The sequence below is a fragment of the Tachysurus vachellii genome, chromosome 11 (genome assembly GCF_030014155.1).
Source record: "Tachysurus vachellii isolate PV-2020 chromosome 11, HZAU_Pvac_v1, whole genome shotgun sequence".
NCBI lineage: Eukaryota > Metazoa > Chordata > Actinopteri > Siluriformes > Bagridae > Tachysurus > Tachysurus vachellii.
The window spans coordinates 10,775,758-10,793,279 of NC_083470.1; the positions used below are offsets into that span (position 1 = coordinate 10,775,758).

Here is a 17,522-nt window from a genome sequence, read left to right on the forward strand (position 1 = left end):
CAGTAATATCAATTCTGTCATTTGCTGCACCCTGGCTTACAACTTCTATATTAGCAGATCAGCCCACCCTTTTGTATATGGCAGAATATACAAAAGTATTATTGGGTGTGTTGAATTTATTTTGAGGGTATTTTAAACTCAGAATATTTTATGCAACAAAAAAACTAAGTACATTCTTCATCAAGAGAGGATGACCCAACACTAACCATTAGAAATGCAAAAACTGATCTTCACTGGCAGTAAATATGATTCTTCTTTCAGCAGGTATGTACCTGATGCTTTGTAACCATAGCAACAGATCATCAGCCTGGTCACTGTGCCACCTAGATTTATCCAGATAAAACCCTACATTTTAGCTTGTAAATAAATCTGTTTAAAACGGATTAACAGAAATTCCCATTGTAAGAGATATCTGGAATCTGAAATGCTGACATAAACTCTTTGCAGCAAATTTCTTATATGGAAGTTTCTTTTTAAGGATGTTTCCTGATTAGTTAATCCAACTGGGCTGTCCTGACATTTTCAATTCAGTTCAAAATAACCAAACAGTACTGAGTGTATTTAAAGGATCTTCACTATAAATATCATTATCAATAACAAATATCATCACATCCATAAGAATGACCAGAAACACAAGGGCAAGGCAGATCACTCACTGACCCTCATATTGTGACCGACCAGGGCATATTGTGCTCTAATATACAACAGTCATTATGTTCTCCTTGTAGGAGGGAGCTTTTCACTGTTTGACAGTTTGTTCATTCTTTCTGTCTCTATTTCTATCTCTCTCGCACACACACACTCACGCACACTCTCTCTCTCTCTCTCTGACTAACTAGCCTTGTAAGGACCTTCTACCGACAATGTAGAGAACTATGAATAAAATTATTTATGGTATTTTTTCAATGCCTACAGCTAAACTCTGCTATTTTAGTGTGTATGTGTGTGTGGGGGTGATGATGATGATCCCCCACTAAGATATAAACACACACACACACACACACACACACACAAAGGAAAGGAAAGGGGTAAGGAGGAGGAGGAGGAGGAGGAGGAGGAGCGCTCGGTGTTGGTTTGCTCGGAGCGGCGCTGATCGTGTTCACACTGACCGGCAGCATGGCAGGAGAAAGCGAGGCCGATCTGGAGCACCGTGATCCCGAGCACACACACACCATCCGACAGCCTTTCCTCATCGGGGTGGCGGGGGGCACCGCCAGCGGAAAGGTCGGCAATCTCATTTTCTCCCCGATAAAAAAACTCCTCTATTGTGATGATGCCTGTACTTTTGTTGTCTGTACATGAGACACCTCATGACCGCGTGGCTCACGTCAGACCGTATAACGTGTCCTTATAACGTGTCCAGACATTATAACGTGTCCTTATAACGTGTCCATTTAGGATTAGGTTTATTTTAATATCCGATATCTAACATCTGTTAACGTCCTATATTTATACATTACACACGTTCTAGGCTATATGTTACACTTTTTACATAAATCAAACTAACTCTAAGCTCAGTGTTTTTTAATTACTAAAATAGCATTGTTATAATAGTTACAAGCCAAAAACCGGTCTACAGGAAGATGATAATGTTGACTTTATACAGACGATGGTATTAAACTCCTATCTTTTGTATGGTGTATTGTTTAGAATGAACATAAGACTGATTCACCCTATTCATAAACACTGACCTTAATAAATGTAGTTATAATTATGATCTCATAGAAGGTTAAATGTTATAACTGTTTTTGTGTTATTGTTGTGTAAAACAGTCGAGTTAGCCGTTAGCTTTTGTTCCTGTCAAATGCTCGATAGCTCACACAGATTCCATCAGATTGACTCAGATTATCATCTCAACATTTTGGGCTGTCGGTATAACGCCTTTGTGTAAAAAAAAGAGCACTGTTCGATTTCATGTTTACTCCAAACACGGTATTATTTATACATTTGTTATTAGAGCTGCCATCCAGTGACTTACAGCAGATTTACAGGTTAGGCATCTTCACAAAGAACTGTGAGCCTTTGTTTGATCGGGACGACGGTTTTGCCTGACATTTATTAGTTTTATAATTTTATAGTATGATTAATATTTATAGTATATTTAATTTAACCGTAATAACGAATGAATGAAGCTGTTAAAGTTACACATTGATGAGTAGGTACACAGTAATGATGTCAGTAGCTTATACAGTAGGCTGTGTACGTGGTAGCCTAGCGGTTAAGGTGTTGGGTTACTGAGCAGAAGGTCGTGAGTTCGAATCCCAGGTCCGTCAAGTTGCCACTGCTAGGGGACCCATGAGCCAGGCCCCTAAAACCTCAATTAATCAGTTGTATAAGTTAAAATAAAAAAAATGTTGCTTAATTTTACAAATATCTAATTTGTCACAGAAAACGATTTACATCGTACTTAGTGATGCATAACCAAGGAAAAAAAACAGGTAGAGCTATTTTTCTGACATGGGTTGGGTCTGCTTAGAGGAAAGGGCCATTGCGAATCAATACAAAGTTATTGTGACTCATCAGCTTTATCCCTATGGTCAAACATGGTGATCAGTTCCTGTTGGGAGGTGCCCTCTATGAGAATGACACTGTGTAGTACTCATCTACAGGACAAGGCTAACAGACAATTACAAAATGATGCAAATCATACTTTTTGACAGTCGTCATCAACATAGTTTAATGTTCATGTGAAATTTCAGAAAACGTATTATAACGAATATATCGTTTGTGGTTTATCTATATACACCTCACACTAATATTGTTGAAATGGAAATGACATTTTTTGTTTCCGCATTATGCTGAAGACATTTGGGTTATTAAATATGAAAACGAGATAATAGATCTGATAGAATCTAGATATAAAAAATTTCTATCTATCTATCTATCTATCTATCTATCTATCTATCTATCTATCTATCTATCTATCTATCTATCATATTAGAATAATATTTATAATATAAAGAAAATTTAAAAAAAGAAAGAGATGATTGGTGTACTAATAACCAGACACTGAATAAATAGGACAAACAATTGCTGTGAAGAAAAACCCTAAAACAACTGTCAGTGACATCACCAACAACATGGCAGGGTGAAGCTATGACAATCTACCCTTCATAGCCTTTCAGAGCAGAAATTTGATTCAGGTCATGTTCTTTAATTAATCATTGTAAAACTTTCTCCTTTTTTAATTGTTTTCGGTTGCTTTCAAAGTATGCTTTAGGACATTGTCCAGCTACACTGAACCATCCAAGGAGGTATAAAGCATTGAGGTTTACCACAGGTTTACGTTTTGTATTGTATTTATTTGGTGAGGAACTCTCATGATTGTTGACTTTGAGGCAGATATCCATATTTCCTGGAGGGTGTTCTTGGCTGGCTAACTGTCGTAAAAGGGATACTTCAATGAAAGAATTCTTCTTCTATTCTTCAAATTTCTGATGGTCTTCTGGGCCATTTTTGTTCCTGAGCTCACTAGTCTTTCTTTTTAGGATTGTGCCAGATTTGGACATACCTATTTTTTCCTAAATGGGTGTGTTTTATTCACTAATATGTTTTTACTCAGTTATATTTATTAATTAATTTTCATTAATTAAAAGGTACATTTATTAAAATATATAAAATTTTAATTTGTTTATATATTTTTTAACCAAAATACTGTATATAAATTTGTCAGTGTCAAATATTAGAGAGAATGATTATTTGCTAAAATGCTAAACTGAAAAAGGGTACAAGAAACTTGATCATCTTAAATATAATCCACAATTCCATTTTTGGGGCCTATAAGAAAGTATTGCAAAAACTTCCACCAGTAATAACCATTTCAATCACAAATGGACCTGTGCAGCCCTCAGTACCCCATGAACAAAACTAAAAAGCAGATGAATTTAGTGTTTACAGTTCAGGACAAGATATATCGTAAAGAAATCGTTTTATAATGTATATCAGATATAATATTATATTGATTATTCCCTATACATTAATTTTATGTCTCTGGTGTCATGTGTCTTGTTTTTCTGTGTCATCCTACCACCAGCTGGCAGGTGACCTTCTGTATCTCTTTAGCTTACTTGAGGGATTATTTTTTATTTTGGCTTTATGTTTATGTGCTTTGACTACTCTTCCTAAGATCTAGCTTGTTTTTGACCTCGTCTGGTTCCATTGGATATTTTATTTATAGACAACTTTTGCTATGTCTTCAGAGGGCTTCTGTAAGGCCACAGTGTTGGTGCTGTAAATGTACATTACAAAAGTACCTGCACTTAGAATTAGGGATATGGAGCAAAATATTTAATATTTAATACAGCTTGCACATTTATATTGGATACAGGATTTTCTGGTTTTTGTAGTCCTTTTGTCTCTTTAACTCATGACATGACACCATTTTGCCAGTATTGAGTACAGCCTCATTGACACTGGCATTAGATCTCTAAAGTGTAGCATAGTCTGTTGGTTTCAACGGGCCTCAGGCTGAGATAGAAGAATGTTTAGTCAGCATTGACAGCTGGCTTTCTGTCAGTGGGTGCAGTAAAGCCCTAAAATAAATATGGTGCAGATTCAGAACATTAGTGTTAGCTTTTAAAACATTTTTTATTGTATTAAAAGTTTAGCAGTTTGTAGAAAGGTGTTATAGAACAAACATGTAAACTCTGAATGTATTCATTATAATTTTAAAAGTCTAAAAGTCAATGAATATATGATGTCAGATTGTCTTAAAATTATGGAGTTGTGTTAAATGTATTGAGACAAGCAGCACTGAAATGGAAAAGAGCAATGGAAGTCATGGTTATATAGCCCTGAGATACAGATGATTCACTTTTGATTACATACTCTTATTTTAATTTCTAATGTAATATTAATTTGCAATTAAAATGAACTAGCAGTAAAAACAGTATAAACAGTGTTTTGGTACATCTGACATTGTAATATTGTTATAGGATCAATAAATTATCTATCTATCTATCTATCTATCTATCTATCTATCTATCTATCTATCTATCTATCTATCTATCTATCTATCTATCTATCTATCTATCTATCTATCTATCTATCTATCTATCTATCTATCTATCTATCTATCTATCTATCTATCTATCTATCTATCTATCTGCCTATTTGTCTGCCTGTCTATCTATATTAAAACATTGAAATTATTTGCTGTGTGATTAAGACAGTCTCCTATGACATTATTATGACATGCATGTACTCTGACATTAACAAATTTGGCTTATCTAATAATATTACTCACTCTTGTTTTATTCTGTATATAATACTGTATTGTAGTCATTGTTTTCTATGTTAATTTATTCTATCTGACAAATCTAAACCCCTATACAGATTAGTACTAACCCCTATTATTGTTGTTATGTGGCTAAAATTTTGTTATATATATATATATGAAAGAATATACACACATGCATGCTCATTTGTTTGACAAAGACAGTAAAAAGTGTAATAGTTTCCTGTTATGCATTTATTATTAGAATTGAGTAATAAAATTGATTATTAATAAACCTACATCTTAACTAAGGACATGAAAACAACAACAGGATATACTGAGTATATGTGACATTGCGGATGTGTGCATATACAGTATATGGCCATGTGTGCATATACAGTATATGGCCATGTGTGCATATACAGTATATGGTCCAAGGTTTGTGGAAACCTGTCCATCATGCACATACAGTAAGTAGGCCTTCCTCAAACTGTAGCCACTAAGTTGGAAGCACACAATTGTATAGGTTGTCTTAGTGTGCTGTAGCATTACAGTTTCCCTTTTCCCTGGAACTAAGAAGCCTAACCCTGTTCCAGCATGATCGTGTCCCTGTTCACAAAGCAAGCTCCACAAAGTCATGGTTTGCCAAGGTTGGTTTACCATACGTGAGTGTCCTGCAAAGAGTAGGACAGTGTCAAGCCCACATACAGTAACGCTTTGGGATGTATTGGAACACCGACTGCATGCCAAACCTCCTCACCCTAAAATCTGTGCCTGGTCTCAGTAAATGCTCTTGTGGATGAAGGATCACAAATCCTCAAAGCCACACTCCAAAATCTAGTGGAAAGCCTTCTCCAAAATCCACTAAAGCCTTATCTAGTGGATAACCTCCACTCTTCTCAAGCCAAGAGTAGAGGTTATTATAACAGCGAACGGGCAATAAAGCAGGAATAGCATGTTCAAAAAGCAAATATGGGTGTGATTGTCTGGTGCCCACAAATGTTTGGCCATATTGTGTTGTTCCTTTAAGTATATTTAATTTATAATTGTATCGTTATAAATTCACTTATTGAGATAAACAATAACTCTTTTTTCTTTTTTTTATTAAACAATGGTCATTTCTCATCTCCTTTATGTTGAAGAAAACTATACAGGCACAAAATAAGTAATTAATTCAAGGACTGAGTCACCTGTAACTGAGATATGCTTCTGCATAGTCCTGCAAAGCTGTCTGATTAGCTCATAAGTCAGTAGCTTTGTCTTAAGTTTTCATTATGTATGCGTAACTGAACATTGATTATGGCCCTAAAATTTTGAACATTGGCTGTTGAAATGTTTTGCAAACTGTTTTTTTGTATATGGCTTTGGTATTTTAAATGTGTAATTGGTTGAAATAACAAAATCTAAATGGTTTATTATAAAACTATATTTCACATTTTCAGACTTGGATCCCAAAAGTCATGACAGTTGTTTTTTTTGTTACGTTCCTTAAACTGACAGTGTACTTTCAGTACTAATTAATGCATCAGGCAAATAGTTGATTTATTTATTTATTTTTCCTAACAGTCATCTGTATGTGGGAAGATTATGGAGCTTCTTGGCCAAAATAAAATTGACCATCACCAAAGGCAGGTTGCCATCCTGAGTCAGGACAGTTTCTACAAGGTGCTTACTCCAGAACAGAAGGCCAAAGCTCTTAAAGGACAATTCAACTTTGATCACCCAGGTAAACTAACTGTAATGTAAGTTGGGAGTTAGATTCTTTTTTTAGGGATGTCTGTCCTGTAGTTGTTTTGAAGTTTACACCAGCTGATGAGTTCTTTTTTCTCATCCACTTTATTCCTTCCTCTGCTTAGATGCATTCGATAATGAGTTAATAATTAAGACTCTGTGGGACATCATGGAGGGAAGAACAGTTCACATCCCAGTCTATGACTTTGTAACCCATTCCAGGTAAGCCTCTGCAGCGTCTCACATAAAAGTTATATGGGTAGTCTTTTGTTTACCTTATTATTCTTCCTGTGTTTGTCTATAGGAAGAAGGAAACAGTGACAGTGTACCCAGCTGACGTGGTGCTCTTCGAGGGGATTCTTATGTTCTACTCTCAGGAGATCCGGGATTTATTTCAGATGAAGCTGTTTGTGGACACAGATGCTGATACACGACTCTCACGCAGAGGTGAGTAGGGTAAGACTAACACTAGTGGCGTATATACACTCATTGAGCACATTATGGAACACCTTTGCACTCATGCACTCATGCAAAAGCATAAATCATGCAGATAGGAGTAATGTTCAAATCAAACATCAGAAAGGAGGAAAAATTGAGACCTTATTGATTATGTCTGTGGCATGATTGTTGGTGTCAGACGGGCTAGTTTGAGTATTTCTATAATTACTGACCTGGGATTTTCAGACACAAAAAGTCTAAAGAAAAAAACAGTTTTAAAGAAAAATCTAGTGAGGGGCAGTTTTGCAGACAGAAATATTTGAGCTGGCATAAAGGCTACAATAACTCTTATGACTACTCAGGTACAAAAAAGCATCTTAGAATGCATACCGCATTGAACTTGAGTTTTGTCAGCCAAGAACAGGAAGCTGAGGCTGCATTGAGAGCAGGTCACCAAAATAGGGTATGAAGTCTTGGACATAAAGGTTAAGACTGGAAAAAATGTAGCCTGGTCTGATGAATCTTGATTTCTGGGGAACACACATGGGTAAAAATTTACAACAATAAAATGAATCCAACCTGGCATGAATCCAGCTCAGGTTGGTGCAGGTGGTGTAATTGTGTGGGTAATGCAAAAGTCATATGAAATTGGTTTCATGAACATTACAACAACACCAATGTTCTTCAGTGGCCTTCTCAGTTAGCAGATCTGAATGAAATAGGAAACTTTTGGGACGTGTTGGAAAAGGAGATTCACAGCACTAAAGTGCACCTGCAAAATCTGCAGGAATTGTGTGATGCAATCATGTCAACATAGACAAGAATCCATGACATGAAGCACTGACAAAGTTTTGAGAGCAAAGTGAGGTCATTCCCAGGGTTAGTATAGTGTTCCTAATAATTGCTCATTGAGTGTAGTCTTAATGCTTGTATTGCATTGTTTGATCCCACATTTCTGTTGCATTTCCTTCATTCTTGAAGTGAATTTAATTTTAACTGTTTCCTGGTTTGAATTCTTTTCTTTATTTTTTTCTTTTTCGTTTTCTTTTTTTTAATTGTTTTTTCCCCATCAGTCTTGCGAGACATCAGTGAGCGAGGACGGGATCTGGAGCAGGTCTTAACTCAATATATCACATTTGTGAAGCCTGCTTTTGAAGAGTTCTGCCTTCCAGTAAGTGCTGCAATAGTGCACAGAAGCGCCAATTAGTTTGTTTCCTATGAGTCAAACAACAAATGTGAGGACAATTCATACATAAAAACAAGTTTCTACATATGAAACAAGTTTTGTATTTTTAAAGTACTGTTAATTTTAGTGCTGTTTAATAAAAGAACTGTTTAATCTCAAAGATTAATCTCATTTATTGAGATTGCCTTTTCCTAATTAAAAAGGAAAATCTATAGAATCCAGGAAGCAACCTTGGTACTATTATATAAGTTTTTATAGTCTGCAAGAAAAGAACTATAATTAAACCACCATTTGTTATATGAAGATGCACCTAGATGCAGAAAGCATTACTACTACAGTATTAAATTTTACATTTGTGGTAGATGGATCTGGTTTTCACTTAAATTATAGGACTGATGAATAAAACAAGGGCTTCAGTAGCTTAACTAGATAGATCATATAGCTGGATTAAATTAGAGGTGTAATTAAATAAACACATAAAATATATGTCATATATAATATAAATTACTGTATATAATCATAGTTTTAGTATTGGATGAGTAATAACTTTGAATAGTTAGTAATAGTAATAAATTGAATAGTAATGAAATTAATAGAATTATTTATATAAAGTGAGTCTATTTTTTTGGTTTTGATATACACTGATGACATTTAGGTTTGAGATCAAAAGATAAATGAGATTCAACTTTCATTTCCTGATATTTATGTCTAGCTGTGTTAGAAACAGTTAGAACACGGCATCTTTTGTTTGAACCCACCCATTTTCAAGTGACTGGCAGGTTTTTCTTGTTGCCCAGGTGTTTACTGTTAGTCTGATTGTTTAGATAATTAAAAGCTCTGCTTGTCTGCACTTGGTTTGAGCCCTTGGCTTTTGTTCGCGTTGGTCTTTAAAAATGGTTAAACCAACATGAAGGCCAGAAAGCTGTCTATGGGAAAAAAGCAAGACATTTTGAAGCTGAAAAAAGAAATTAGAGCCACTGCATCAGAATTGTACAGATCTAGTAAAACAATTTTTATTGTCCTGAGGAAAAAAGAAACCACTGGTGTTCTACCGCTCATCATCATTAAAAACAAGAAGACAGATTAGAATTTACAAAACGATACAGAGATGAGCCACAAAAGTCCTGGAATTAATATTATCCGTTACCAAAATGATGGAAATGCCAAACTGGTGATCTGCTACCAAAGGTGCCTTGTTCTAAGTTGTTGAACACATCTGTATATAAATATCTGTAAAGAAATACTGAAATTCTGATCAATCTGTCATAATCCTCTTTAGATTTATACATAAATTTATACTTCCATTTCAGAAGAATATATGTGTATCTGTGTGTATAAATGGCTAATAAATGCCAACTCAGTTATAAATGTAGATAGTTTGGGTTGAGACTTGATGAGAGACTTTTCTAACTGTTTGGATTAACTGCCTTTCTGTATAGCAGTGAGCTTTAGGTTTTAACCGCCTGTTCTCCTTCCTGGGGCAGGTGTTTCACCACACCACACCACACCCCCTGCCCACATGTTCCTGTAACATCTGTAGCTTCAGAACCCCACTAGCTTTCTGTTATTGTTTTTTTCCTCACAATTTTTTTAATTAAAACAAATTTAAATAGCTCTGTACGTCAGAAAATTAAAAAATAATTAAAGTTTAGCACCTTATTACTGTCAACTGTCAATATATATACAACATGTAAATACAAGCCTATTTGATACAATTTTGTATTTTATATATTTATTTATTTTTATTTTGACATAACCATTACCTTCTGTCTAGGGGGTCTATTCGTTCTATAAGATTTTAATCTTATATTCTATTGTGTAAATGTCATGGATTTTACTACCATCTTGATTGCTACCAATTTGCTTCAGTTTAAAATCTAAAATTTGAAAGACATTTACAAACTCTTACCTTACACCTGCAGTATAAGTAGTGTGCAACTTTTATATACATATTTATATATTTTTGTATATATTTTATATACATTTATATACATGCAAAAGCAATTAAGAATATAAGCAGGGTTATATGATGATAAACTGTTTACAATTAGATAACATCAGCTACTCGTTTTGGCTGTGTTTGTAGATAGCTAGCTAATTACCAAACAATTAAAATCTGTTGAACAGGAAGAAAGTCAGGTCCACATTACTCTTTAAACATTTATTTAAATATCTCTTTAAATAAATCTTTAAACTTTTGCTACTTTCTATCCTCATTTTGTCTGTGCTTGTCTCTTGTTTGCTGAAATTATTTGGGTTGATGCTATTTGCATCCTGCTGAAAAAAAGAAAAATGTATTCTTTGCTTCTGATAGAGCAATTGCTTAGTCCCTCCTTGTAGGTGTCATGTAGGTGTGGAAGAAACAGGGCTAAATTTGCTGGATATCATTACACATTATAATAGAATCTGTAAATAAAATGATCAAACCTTGCTAATGGTATTATCCATGTATTAGCTTATTTATTAGCCTAATTGGTGTCTGACCTTGGAAACTAGTTATTACAAAATATAATAGTTAACTTGTGTGGGCTTGCTTGCTACTGAAATCCATTTACACTGTATTAGGGTATACGGTAGCTAGCTAATACATGGCTTAGTAGTGACATTGGCTAGTTACTAAAGTTAAATAACTATTAATGGAGATGTAACATAGGCTAGCTAGGAGTTAGACGCATAGCTATCTTATGTTACATCTCCACAGACAATGTAACTCCTAGACACTACTACACACAACATCTCTATCTTCCGTGTTGCTGGCTCTCAGTTTCTGAATCCACAGTTTTTGTTCAGCTGCCAGGTAATCCAGTCATGTAATATTATACACAGATGTATTATTTTTGCATATTGAATGCACTTTCATTTTCTTCCAGCACTCTGGTACAAAAGTACACTAAAGGTGTAAATATTTGTAGCCTGTGAAATAGATGTTGTTTAAAGTGCAAACAGTTGCACACTTTGCTGCACAAATTAAACTAACTAAGAATAGTGATATTCTAAATCTGTCTGATTTCATCAGGGAAAAAAAACTATAGTATTCTTTTTTAAAATATTGCTGGTAGAGTGGTAAAAATGAATTGTTGTGGATCTGCTAGTTAAGACACTTCTGTTTTTTTCAATCTATATGTAGTCTTTTTGACAAACAGTCATTCATGTATCTGTTGAGAAAATTAAACAGTTTTAGAAGAAATCAACTTCCTTGAGAAACCTCTAGCATAAACATCTCCGGCATTTTTGGTGGCAGGAAATGGTTAAGAAATAGCAACCGAAAGCCACCTGGAAACTGTTTTTTTCTTTTCTGGGAAGCTCACTAAACACCTCTTGTTTTTGTTGTATGCAGACAAAAAAGTATGCTGATGTGATCATACCGAGGGGAGCTGATAATCTAGGTGAGATTAGTGTGTGACTGTGGAACTAGAGAAATGTTTTGGAACTGGTTATCACCTCTTCTGTTTTGGAATGCTAACTGTATCTCTAGAAGGCCGTTCTCAGATTCTGCACATTCCTTTTCAGCTGCCTTGCCCTTTCCACCCACTCTGAGATGTTCAGTTGCCCTAAAGATGTATAATTATTAAAAACAGCCTTTGTCAGACTCACAGCTAAAAAATGTATTTCATGTGTATCGAATGTTGGTAATTTAAATATCTTACTTGATATGATGCCAAAAAAAGTTTAATTATAGATAATGCACTACGTATTTATAATGATACCAGTAGAACTGGATCCTGCTGTAACATGAATAGCAGCCATGTTTTAATTGTTAACATTTGCACTAAGAAGTTACAATTTTGCTGTAATATTTTGATACATTGATAAGATATTTTTCTGAGGCATGTTTAATGAGTTCTTTTTGTTCTTCTTCTTCTTCTTCTTCTTCTTCAGTTGCCATTAATCTGATAGTGCAGCACATCCAGGACATTCTGAATGGTGGCTTGACCAAACGACTGAACGGTTGTCTTAATGGCCACACAACTCCTCGCAAGAGGCAGCCATCAGAGTCAAGTAGCAGGCCACACTGATATGCCCTACAAGAGAACTACAGAAGAGTGGCAATGGAAAAGGGACTTGAAGGATAGTTGTGTGTGTATATACTGACAATTTGCAAACTGTATTTAAAAAGAAAAACAATTCAAGAAATGCCTTCTTTGACTTGCTACAGTGTTACTGTTTTGTTTTTTGAATGACTGCTGCACTTATTTGTGAGGGGAAAAAAGGTTCCTTGCTGCAAAAACTTGGTCAAAGCTATACTTCCTGTTATTATTCTTCCTGCTGTTAACTTGTGCAGATTTTATCCATCTGGCCCCAGATTATGTGTTTCATAAAAAATAATGAGTATGGGTGACTTAAAGTGAATTTGCCAAAGGGACATAGCTGGTAAAGACATGCACTGACTTTTATGACTTTAATAGAACTAAGAAATCATATTTTCAAGGTTAAAGTACAACTTCTGCCTCTTTGTAGTATTATTGCCTCCAGAGCATTTCAGCTCATTTGCTGTATGTTAGAGCTTGTTCCAAGAGACCCGTGACTTGATTCTGAATGAGGGATATGTTTTTTTAATCCTTCATTTTTGGTAACATCTATCTTCATGATAAGTAGGTCAGGCCTTATATTGTATCCTGTACTGTAAAATAGAGCTCAGTGACATGTTATGAACAGTATGTGAACATAACAGAGATAGTTGTGTGTAAGCAAAAAAAAAAAAAAAAGGTTGTGGATGTTCTCCAGGTCCTATGCAGTATGTTGAAAGACAGATTCTTTTAATACATCTTAAAGTATATGCAGATTCAGCAAATAAACCAAGATCTTGGGTGGCTCTTCTGTACTTTATTCGATGTAGTGTTTTCAGACCTTTTAACAACATTCAGAGGCAGATGATAAATTGCAAATATATTCATTTTATTTAACAGAATTTCTTTCTTTCAGATAATTCAGTTCTTTTTTGTCAGCGGCAAACATTAAGCACATATGATGGCACTCAGTATGTATTTTTTTTTGTACCACAGAAACTATTTTGTCATTTTTGCTTAAGGAAATAGTAGCTTCAGTTTTCTTTCTAACTCAGGATCTCATGTTTATGCATGGGATTTATGCAGGGACTTATGCATTGGACAAGTGACTTTACTTATTTTTTTTATAAGGGCTCATCAATACTGAACCTCTTCTAAGAGTATAATCTTGTCCTGACTAACAGACTTTGTATCTCTAATATTTGTTTAATATTTATTATTTTTCAGAGTCACATTATTCTCAGAAATGAATCAATACTGTAGATGTTTTTGCATTGTCCTTTGTGTCCTGGCATACACTTCTTTGACTTTTTTCCTGCTACACATTTTACATCTACACTGCTGCTGTGGTACAGGGTAATTGTTAAATAGTTGAGTAGTGTAATTTAAGTGTATTATCAAAATAGGTTGTTTGTAAGCCAGTGAATTTATATTTAATTGTTAATTTAGGAGAATGCAGTCAAATAAAAAAATGCACCCTGCTCTCAGGGATAAATAGAGAATTGTTCATTTGTGGCGTTAAAAGGCCTATTTGGTCTTTCCCTAATAAATACGAGTTTTTTGACAAGGTATATTTTTCTTATATAAAATTTAATGTTACAAATCAGTATGTTCTGATATTAGTCATGAATAACTGATTGCCTCCTGATGGATCTTGCTGCTTTTTTCATAAATACTAATGCATATATATATAAATCAGTGGTTGAGTCAGTGAAGTCTCTCAGACACCAGCTGTAGTAAACTGCAGTGTGCCTTGTAACAGTTGAAGTTTCAATTTCACCTATTTGCATTTTTATTTCAAATTACATGGACCAGAGAATAATTTCATTCCAGTTAGATTTCACAGTGGGGGTAATCTGTTTCTGTTGTATTCCACAAATCATTGTTATTTTTTCTTGGACATTGAATTCACTGATATATTTGTATTTTTCCCCAGAATACGTACCACAGTGTGTGTATACATGTCGATATCACATTGGAGATGCAATGGTTCATAATGTTAAGAGGTTTTCAGAAAAAAAGAGAAAGAAACAAAACAAAAAAAAAAACAGGAATGACAGCCCTGAAGGTTAAGTGTTAAGAAACGGGTTTTAAGAAAGGATTGTGAATATGTGGTCCTGCATTAAGTAAAGTGTAACTTAGTGATCCAGCATTAATGTATTCAATGTTAGAGATTTAAGCACTTATGTACGTCGCTCTGGATAAGGGCGTCTGCCAAATGCTGTAAATGTAAATGTAAAGTGAATAGACTGATATCAGTAGGTAATTGAAGACCATTATATTAATGAGAGATAAGATGGGTCATGTGTTTGCATCGTCTCAGTGTTTCACAATGTACTGCAATTTAAACAAATGAATAAACAGCGGTAAGTTGGACGATTAAATAAAAAAAATGTTTATCATACGTTTTATTGTATGTGACTCAGTTTTTTCAACGTCGCTATCACCATGTGGTAAACAATAGCCATTGCAAGCCATCATCAAAATACGACCACGATGACGTCACTATCATGCGCCGCCTGTAAAGCGCGTATGTGAGTTGCTAATCGGCGGCGAGACATTTGAGCCGTTTGTTCAGTGAAAGGCGCTGAGATAAAATAGCTGTATTTGCAGCTTAATTTTGTTGCTTTTATCGCAGTTATGTCTACGAACGACTTTTATTTAAGATATTACGTAGGACACAAAGGCAAATTTGGTCACGAGTTTCTGGAGTTTGAATTCAGGCCGGACGGTGAGGCGCCATGTAAACTAGCTTAGCTACACAACTAGCATGCTAACACGACTAGCTTGCTAACAATGCTAATTGCTTTCTCAATTAAAATGTCTGGCAGTGTACTTTTTTTTTTGCTTTGAACACGATTTTAACGCGTTCGGATGTACTTACATAAATCTTACCTGTGAGCGTGGTTGTCTGTGTTTTGAGAACATTAATATGCCGCTAATATGATTAGCCATTTAGTGCTAACTCCAGCTGTAAATTCTAGTTCTGCTTTAACAGCGCACTGTTAAGATACATAGCATAATGTTAGATGCTGGCTACCTTCGTTGTAGACCTAATAAAGTTTTATAATTTTGTGCTAAAACGTCTCATTAATCACACGCTGGTTCAATGTGTCCTTTTAACGCAGGAAAGCTAAGATACGCGAACAACAGCAACTACAAAAATGACGTCATGATCAGGAAAGAGGTAACGTGCTTCTCATTTGCATGTTTTCTAGTACGTTCCTTCTGAAAGTAATGTTTTTTGTACGTTTTGTCTGTTTAGGCATACGTTCACAAGAGCGTGATGGAGGAACTGAAGAGGATCATTGATGACAGTGAAATCACGAAAGAAGACGATGCCTTGTGGCCTCCTCCTGATAGGGTGGGCAGACAGGTTTGTGTCGTTTGCTGACTTATTTTTTGTTTTCTCTGTTTGCTGCATGAAGAGAGAAGTCATGTGCTTTGGGCCAGGGAAGGATTTGGGGTTGATTTTTCTTTTATTGCTCTAATTTTTTTCATTTAGGAACTGGAGATTGTCATCGGTGACGAACATATTTCATTCACAACTTCCAAAATTGGGTCTCTGATCGATGTCAACCAGTCTAAGTGAGTATAGTGTACCACTGTTGGTAACTTCAGACACTTAAGGATGCATCATCTTAAGTTAACACATCGCAACAATTTGGGACCATTATAAATGTAGCATCTACTGAACATGAAATATGTTTTTTGCTAAAAGGTAGTAATATTCAGCTTAAGTCCTTATATATAGACCTTCTGCATCCATAGGAGTTAATGTATTGGTATTTGGTTAACTGCTAGAATTTGTATTCAAAGTAGCTTAATCAAGTAGGATTTTCCCACAATTAAAACAATTAAACATTCTCCCCTGACAGTGGTGGCACACAAGTTTGTTTGGCAGATGTTATATAAAGAAATGAAATACAGAATTTAATGCATCTCATATCTTTTACAGAAGTATTATCATCACATAGACTTAATATAGAAGCAGCAGTTCAGTCATTAACCTGAATGAACTTTGGGATCACACTAATATCCTTGTGACAAAGCATGTTTGTTTATAATATTCTGTAGATATTTGCATGCTTTAAAAAAAAAAAAAAAAACATTTTTGAGACAGAACTGAATGTTCCAACTGAGCACAGTGACTGTTGCAACCATCAGAGTATGGTGTTGCTTTTAATGTAAAGTGGGAACGCCTAAGCTGCAGCTACCTGATTGTTTTTATTTATAATTATGAAACTGCTTGCTTCATAATGCACAAAATGGGGCATAACAAGCATGCAAAAAAGTTTTCTGTATTCAAATCCTGGCACATTAACTACTCGTACACAATGAAATGAATTACTACATGAAAGACCATGTCTATAGATTTGAATACATGATTGAAGTGTTACATGAGTAACACCTCCTTGGAAACTTTTAGCCTTCATGAGTTTTCCTAATCATTTGAATGAACTAAACATTATGCAGTACTAATTTAATCGTCATTGTCTTCCCTCTCAGGGATCCAGAAGGCCTCCGTGTGTTCTACTACCTGGTACAGGATCTCAAGTGTCTCGTCTTCAGTCTCATCGGCCTCCACTTTAAAATCAAGCCGATCTAATTTCGACAGTTTCTACACACTGTTCATTTAGTTTGTTTCTCTTTCAGCATTTTGTACAGTAACTTCTGGCTTGTCTGCTGTTTTTCTTTTTTAAATAAAACATTGTCTATTTCAATAGTATGAATCAAGTGTTTTATGAAAAGATGAAAAAATGTCACTACTTTAAATGCACAAATATCTTGCTCAGTCAAACAGGTTGCTCTTGCTAAAGCAAAAGTAGCAGCTGAAAGTTAACTTTTTTTATTTATTTAACTTATCTTACTCCAGGTGGGGTAAAATATTGACCATTAAACTAATCTACACCAAAACACATTTTGAGGTATTCAAACCAAATCA

General features: G+C 34.9%; 2 protein-coding genes across 2 annotated transcripts; both read left to right on the forward strand.

The window, feature by feature from the left end:
• Positions 1-1,052: 1,052 nt before the first annotated feature.
• uck2a (uridine-cytidine kinase 2a) lies at positions 1,053-14,144 on the forward strand. The gene is made up of 7 exons (XM_060882118.1): positions 1,053-1,224; positions 6,782-6,941; positions 7,072-7,168; positions 7,251-7,393; positions 8,458-8,555; positions 11,908-11,956; positions 12,450-14,144. Exons 1-7 carry the CDS (start codon positions 1,117-1,119, stop codon positions 12,584-12,586), a joined length of 792 nt encoding a protein of 263 aa, XP_060738101.1. The 5' UTR covers positions 1,053-1,116; the 3' UTR covers positions 12,587-14,144.
• A 943-nt stretch (positions 14,145-15,087) lies between these two features.
• On the forward strand, positions 15,088-17,301 carry magoh (mago homolog, exon junction complex subunit). Its single transcript, XM_060881326.1, has 5 exons — positions 15,088-15,308; positions 15,706-15,764; positions 15,843-15,953; positions 16,083-16,165; positions 17,087-17,301. Exons 1-5 carry the CDS (start codon positions 15,218-15,220, stop codon positions 17,184-17,186), a joined length of 444 nt encoding a protein of 147 aa, XP_060737309.1. The 5' UTR covers positions 15,088-15,217; the 3' UTR covers positions 17,187-17,301.
• The last annotated feature ends 221 nt before the right edge of the window (positions 17,302-17,522 follow it).